The 7,953-nt window shown below is 39.4% G+C and overlaps 1 protein-coding gene across 1 annotated transcript; it reads right to left on the reverse strand.

The window, feature by feature from the left end:
• Positions 1–720: 720 nt before the first annotated feature.
• RIDA (reactive intermediate imine deaminase A) lies at positions 721–7,858 on the reverse strand. The gene is made up of 6 exons (XM_082752709.1): positions 7,754–7,858; positions 4,819–4,924; positions 4,220–4,274; positions 3,357–3,425; positions 1,871–1,926; positions 721–1,485 (listed from the first exon to the last, which is right to left on the reverse strand). Exons 1-6 carry the CDS (start codon positions 7,816–7,818, stop codon positions 1,417–1,419), a joined length of 420 nt encoding a protein of 139 aa, XP_082608835.1. The 5' UTR covers positions 7,819–7,858; the 3' UTR covers positions 721–1,416.
• Positions 7,859–7,953: the final 95 nt, after the last annotated feature.

The following is a 7,953-nucleotide window of genomic DNA, read 5'->3' on the forward strand; positions in this document are numbered from 1 at the left end:
AAATGAAGTAATATTTTCTGTTTCTTAGAAAATCATGTCAGAAAGCAGCTGGTAGTAACATGAAAACATCTGTTACTGTTTATGCTTCAGTGGGATTGCTTCTTAAGTTAGAGATGTAGAATATAAAAGATACCAGTAGTATAGCCAAGGAGAGAGAGAAAGAGCAGAACCATGACTAATAGCCTTTATTTGTAGAAAGTTTGTATGTAGAAGAGCCAGATGCTTTTCTATGGTTATTGCTTGATAATTCAGATAGCAAACAATGTATATTCATTTACCCTGAATAAACCAATATTGTGTTTAGATACATGGCTGCGGGGGAAGACAGGGAATCATCTGTACAATGAGGTAGCTGACTTTTCAAAGTAGTTCTGTAAAAACATGGTATCCATTCCTACTGGCTTAGATAGAAAATGAATGCAGAGGGATAGAGTAACTTACTATCACCACCAGTATTGCTTAAACACCCCACCAAGCAGATGCTTCTGTTCTTGATGGCAGAGAGAAAAATGCCAAGAACTGTAATGCCATGGTAGCGGAAAACTTTCTGCCTTGAAGGATTATTTTTCATCCTTTGCTATTAGGTAATAGGTAATTCAAACCAAAAGAATAGGTTTATAATTTCTTATTGAAGAAGCAAAATGAGGACTTCCTTTGTAATAGAGCATAAAAGCATTATCAGGAAAACAAAAAAGTTTGTTCCTAGAAAAGACAAGCACATTTTTAAAGATATAATTATCATTTATTGTCATTAAACAGGATATTTTCCCTCATACAATTGGAATGTCTTCTTTTTTCCCCTCACCACAACATAGTAAAAGTTGAATTAGTATGAGAAAGACTATGAAAAAGGTTGCAGGAATGGATTAATTTGCAGGTGATTTACAACTGAGGACATTACTTCAGAGAAGCATCATTTTCTCCTTTCTGAAATGAATATTCACCCTCCTAAGAAATCACTTCTTTATGAACAAAATGTGAGCAAGTTCCAACACTAATCTGTTCTGTAAAGAAAGCATTTAAGATAGTTTAGAAGTTAATACAACAGAATTCTCCAAAACACAGAAGTGAAAATGTATACTAATTCAAGTATTCTACTATTTTTCATTTCTGACCTTTTTCTTATTTAAAACAATTACTAAAAACCTACTGTTACAAGTCATTAATTTTCCATGTCCAGATCACCCACAGTGTAACTGTCATACATCCACCTAAAATGAGTACTTTAGTATCTGAATACCTTCTCACCATCACAACATAAGGCCCCTGCTCTACGACCAGGCTCAATGGATTTTAGTAGTGCTTCCATGTGTTTCTGGGTAAGCTTGTATTTTATACAAGCTTGTATTTTATAGACCGCAAGGCCACGATCTGGAAGAAAGCACCTGTCCTAGGTGTAGGGTACTCAGCCTTTCCTTATAGGGAGGCTGAAACATCCTGGATGGGTCCTTGGATGGCAATCGCTTCAATCTCAACTCGGGCACCCTGTGAGATAGCAATAAAGAAACATATTAGGAATTTAAAGTATCTATTTTACGAAGCAATTGGATATATAACATGACCTGATAAGAACAAAGAGCGACATTTTAAGGGGATTATATTTCTGACAGTGGTATTACTGATTTAGCAATGTTAACATTGAAAATTCACTTTACTCTTCCTTACATACCAGAAACCCTTACTTCTACAGTTGTAGCCATCTTCCATTACAGAGCAAGGTATCTCATTTCAGAACTCTTGTACGGGGGAATAAGACCAGCATACTTAAAAGAAAATACTATTTTATTCAATAAAATAATCATAATTGAAGCTATTACAGAAGAAAAGTTGCCATAATGTTTCAGAAGCAAGTACTTAAAGTGACACTTACTTTTGGCAAAGCAGCAACTTGATAGGCTGCTCTGGCTGGGAAATTGGACTTGAAAACTGTAATTGAAACAAAACCATCCACTAATCATTTAACTTTGCTTGATAAACCACATGGTTTTAAGTCATCTGTATAAAATGCAGTCACTAGAATGGTTTCAGGTTCAATTAGACAAGACAGATAAGCTTCTGTCCCAGCTTTCTTCTCCATCCACATCCTCTTTTTTTTTTAAATTATATCACTGACTGTTCCAGTATCTCAACAAGCTACTGTTCATCACCAAGAAGGCAGCTTCAGTTGTGATCTAGTGGACAGGGATAACTTGCACTCTGCTGACACTGCATGGGTTTGACACCAACTTGGCTGAAACAGCAATATTGAACCAGAATGGTGATCAGCCAGTGCAAAGACTGGAGAGTGGGAGAGGGCTCTTTCACAGATAGAGCAAGAAGGAGAAACAGTGGCAGGAGTCATGAGAAAAGATCCCAGATTTGTGTAGAATTACCAGGGGTAAACCTTGCTCATATCAAAGGAAGGCAGACAAAATAGGCCCTGACTTAGTCCTCCATTCCCAATTAGGCCCGGAGCTCAAGCATACTAAAATAACAGGAAGAAAAGGCTATCAGTCAAGATATGAGCTGAATTTGCATAATTAAATATAAGTTTTTCTAGTGAGAGTTAACGCTAGGCTCAAAAATGGCACTTCCATGCTCCTGCACTAACAAAGTTAATAACTCACATCAAAGAACAGCAACAACAGCTTTCCTGAACAACAGGTAGGAGGTCTGTTTGGCAACAAGTAGCTAAGTATCCAGCTGGTCTGTTTTTCCTCCACTTAAACACACACAATTCCATCTTGAAATGCAGAAGACTGTACCGATAGCTCATGAATAAGAGACTTTATTCAGGACCAGATGTTACTATCTAATTAAAACCCAAACCTACATAAATAAGGAACTTATGTGCAGAGCCTCCCAAATTCTTCCGCACAACATAGCTCACAAATCACCTACTTCAGCTTACATTCAGTTTGTTTAACCCAGCACTATTCTTGTATTCTGAAGTGCAGAAGGGTGACTCATCCTCATAAGCAAGCTTTGTCCCATAACAATAGCACAGAAATTATTAAAAGATAGAGATTTAAAGAAATAAAAATATACAACCTGAAATTAAGCATTTTAAGGCTGCCTACAACAGAATTATATTAGGAAAAACAGACCATCTATCAAAGCAAAAAGAAGTAGAAGATTAACTTGTAGGGTTGATTTTCATATGAAAAGTTAGTGGGATGGTAGGACATGAGTCCATGTGAAATTCAGCTGTACTTGTTTGGGTGTTTGCAAGTAAATTGCTTTGATTTAATGTTGTATTTCTCATGAAATCCCTAATAACGTGGAACTAAATCACCTGAGTCATTAAAACACTGCTTACAGCAAGTGTAATTAGTTCTACAAGCCATAATGGTAAAACAAACAAAAAAAACACTTACATTGTTTGTAAATATCGTTAATATCATTGAAGTCCTTCATGTCTGCCATCAAAACCGTAGTCTTCACAACTAGAAATTACATAACTGCAGTTATTTTGTGAGTTTCTTGCTTTTATTCCATGAATGTATCTCAAATATTATAAACATCTTGAAAAGTTTTCCAAACAGATATTGACCATTAGAGCTACCACCTACAGAAATACCTAAAAAAAAGTATCTTAATAGCTAGTACATAAAACTATAAGGAATTATATATTCCTGGCCTGCTTTGAAAGTGACTGTTTTAAATTCCATTATGAAGCCCAATTCTAAAAGGCACCTAACTGATGAAGCAGGTTGATTTAAGAAAGCTATTGTAAGCCAACTGTTGGCAAAAAAATATATATAATATCTGCTGCCAAAAAGAGTCCATAAAATGACTGAAGATACAGTCTATGCTAGAATTTTTTACCCATGACTGCCTAAACCAATATTAATCCTCATTTGGCTCCACTATCAGATTCCGCTTCAAAAGACCAGGTAATGAAAGTGCCTAGAACATGAACACAACAGACATAAACCTGCTTTTACCAGAAGTAAGGTCTAGGACATTTAAAATGCCTGTAGTCAATTGCAGCTCTATCTACACCTGAGCTTCTTCAGTTAGAATCAAAAAAAGTTAGTATTATGGTCAGAAACTCTGGGGAAAAGTTATTGTCCCATTGATACCCATCACATAAAGACTTGCACGTTGATTTTTTCCCTTTATAGCTATTTATAACAACTGTATATTTAGCAAAAAGGTTTATTTTATTTTAGAGGTCACTTTTTTTTAATTGATGTGAAAATAATGACTTGTTTGCCATCCTCATAACAGCACCTACCATTGCCATAGTCACAGCCTGCAGCTTTCAGGATTTCTCCCATGTTCTTTAGAGCCTAATGAGAAATCAGATAAAAATATTTAAATATCAGCAAGGTTGTATTTAGGTAAGTACGTAAACATGAGTTGTAATCTAGCTACAGATCCACGTTGTAGTTCACCCAGCAAGCCTTCAACAGTCATCAGTGAGTAAAAAAAAAAAAAAAAAAAAACAGAAATAGATTAAAAAGTAAATTAATGAAAGGGAACATCTAATAAACCCCCATCCATTCATTACATGCAAATGCAGGATGCAGCTCAATCTCATCCTAACTACTCACACAGCTTCTTTGCTGCTGGGGGAACAAATCTTCCCCCCACTCAAGCCACTGGGGTCAAACCTTTGTTCAAAACATTGATTCTTTCCTACTTGAAATAGATTCCTCCCTTGACCTCCAAGGTTGTTTGGATGGAAAATGACAGGGATGGGATGAAATTGCTTCTTATTTTACCTCACCTTGGAGGATGTACAATGTGCTCTTTAGGATTCTACAATTTCTCATCAGTCTACATTTAAAAAAGCACAAGCCATTAAAAGGTTATTGCCAGAACACATCTTACCTGCTTAGCTTCTTCCTTTGCACCTCCGGAGACAAGCTGCCCACTGGAAGGCTCTATACCAATCTGTCCTGCAATGTACATGGTCCGGTCTACAAGCACCGCTTGGCTGAAAACAGAAGAGACATTTACTGTTGAAAACTTCCCCACCAAAAACATTTAACTATTCCAAAGCACTCCCTTGTAAGCACGTTTCACATTTTCTTCAGCCATTTGTAATATCTTGGAAATATAGGTTATCAGAGAACCATCTAGGTTGGAAAAGATCTTCAAAAATAGCAAGTCTGACCTGCTGAGTTCCATCACTAAACCACGCTGCTTGGTGCCACGGGTTACGCGTGCACAAGTTTAGACATGAGCTGTGTGTACAATCTGTAAGAGTTTGGTTCAGCTGGGACTGAACCACCCATGAAAGACAGCATAGCTCTGTCTTTGAGCCAACAAACCCTGGCTCTCAGGAAGGGATAAGTGCAGCAACACAACACTAACACAGCACTGCAGATAAATGGTGGGAGGCAGAGTATCTGTCCCAAGAGCAATCCCTCTCCTTTGCACCACATAACCCGAGTGACCCATTGGCTGGGTTAGCTCAGAAGACTGCAGAATTCGAGCTATTTGCTAACCATTTCTATGTAAACATCAGGTATGAAGTCGAGTTAGCAATTATTAACATCTTTAATTACCACAAAATTAAGAGATTAAAACAAAGACTTAAACCATCAATTATACAAGAGACATAGTTTACATCCCTCCAGCTGATAGCTAAAAATATTTCATAAAGAAATTAAAGAAAGGGTCTTCTCAAAATGTTTATGGTGTGTCAACACCATTTTTCTTATCTCTACCCATTCCACAAGAAAATTTATTGTTCTAACAGCTGAACAAGCCCCTGAAGTTACACAAACTGGAGATACGCACCTCCCTGAACTACCTAAATTAGCAGCTTAGCTTCCCTTTTATGTCAGTGGAGAAAGAAAGCCATTCTTTCAGTTTTTACTACATCTCTTAATTGCTCAATCCATTGACTTTACATGGGCCTAACCTAATTTAGGGACTCAGTAAAATTATTACAGTTAAGCAATCTGGACAATGCCATCACTCCCATCTTCCCTGTCCAGGTAAAAACCCCTGTCCCACATTCCCCTACAATTCCATTATGGAAAAAAAGCCAGTAATTTATCCGATGGAGTAACATATCTTACATTGTTATTATTCTCTGCCATCAGCAACTACCTGAACTGGGATAAGACAAAATTATACCATTTAAAGAGAAACTAGCAGAAGAAATAGTTTTCTAGCTGATGCAGCCTAGATAGGTAATGCGTGCATGAGCACAACACAGATTCTTCTTTAAAAAAAAAAAAAAAAAAAAAAAAAAAAAACAAAAAAAACAGTTAACTGTTTTCTTTCTCAGCATATCGTGCTTTGTTTGAGGAACAGGCCCTCAGACCACAAGCTCGTGCTTCTGTTTCCTGTGTGGAGAACCACGCAACAAGGAGATATTAGCTCTCTGAATAAAAATATGAGATTGTCTTATACTGCTTATTATAAAGCAAATGACACCGCAAAACATTTATCATAACTGACCTTTGGACAATCCCAAATCATGAATAACTGGGGAGAGCAAAAAAAAAAAAAAAAAAAAAAAAAAAAAGCAGCAGCATCCTGAAGCCTTTGAATACCACTGCCAGACCAGCAGCATCCTTACAGATTCCTCTGCTCCTTGACTTTCTTTTCCCTTGTACGCTTCGCAGTGGAACCCCCTATTCACTGACACCAGTAACAATTCACAAAAAAAAAGTCAGGTTGTCTTTACCCAAAGGGCTGTAGATTAATATAAGAATAACATCTCTGCTGCTCAATAAAGGGAATACAAAATATGGTAAAAGTAGCACCCTGGAAGGCTGCAGCAGAACCAGGAACGCAGCCCATAGACCCCAAACCTTCCCTCTACATTAAGCCCTCCTTCCCCTGTTCCCATGCTCAGAGCAGAAACACAGCAGTTTTTTTTCTTGTGCAATTTTTGCTCGCTGGACTTTGAAAAGCTGACTGGAACTCGATTAACTAAGTTAGTGATAAACTTATTGATGTTAGACCCACCATACCAGTAGCAGGCTGCATAGTAAGAAGCATTTCAGCAAGAATTACCAACAAGCACAAAACACAGGAGTGCAGTTAATCCACAGCAGAAGTTGAGGGCTATGTTAAAGGCTAAGCCAGTGGGTGTGTGTGCAGCTGAGGAGCTGTTGCTTTCCCTGTCCCAGATGCCCTGCAGAAGCGATGCCGAGCCCCTGGCTGCCATCCACCAGAAGTTAACCTTTAGGTCGTGGGGCTCTCTCTGCCTCTACCCTTGGTACTTTTCCATCTTTACAATTCCTATCGGGAACATCCAGCTTGAGGTTCAGAGCGTTCATTTTCACAGGAACGGAGACAGATAATGCTTTTGGAGGCATCAGGATGCTACAAGTAGTTTTAAAACCTAAGGAGCCTGTGTTTAAATGGGAAACCAAGCCTAACATGCCCAGAATGCATGACTAGGAACCCTTAGAAAACACCGGTAAAACCCACTCAGTACCTTAGACATAAGTCTACAGGAATAAATTTTCTGATCTAAATAGCAAAGACAAGCCTTTTGGGGGATTATTTTTAAAATCTATGAACTTTGCTCCCCCAGTGCCTCCCAGGCGGACATTTTAGGGAGCCCCGCGGGAGGGCTGAAGCTCCCGGTGCCATTCCAGACCCACTCTCCTTGGGGGTCCCGGGACCCCACCGGCCCCACCACCCCCAGGGACAGGTCCACCCACCCCAAAACCACCCCGTAACCCCCTTATAACCCTCCAAAACCACCCCATAACCTCTCAACCTCCCCACAAGCACCCCAAAAACCACCCCACAGCCTCCCACGGGGCAAAGCCCGCTACCCCCAGCCAGGGCACACCTGTAGGGACCCATCGCAGCGGGAGCCTTGGCAGTACTGATTATTTTCTTCACCAGACTCGCCATGGCTGCCCCTAATCCGTTCCTCTCCTCTGCCACCCGCCACCTTCTGACCCCCCCTCCCCTTTTACCCTCCCCTTCTCCCTTCTCCCCCCTCCCCTCCCCGCAGCCCGCCCCGCGCCGCAGGGGCTTCTGGGAGAT

The sequence above is a fragment of the Aythya marila genome (genome assembly GCF_965140915.1).
Source record: "Aythya marila genome assembly, chromosome: 2".
NCBI lineage: Eukaryota > Metazoa > Chordata > Aves > Anseriformes > Anatidae > Aythya > Aythya marila.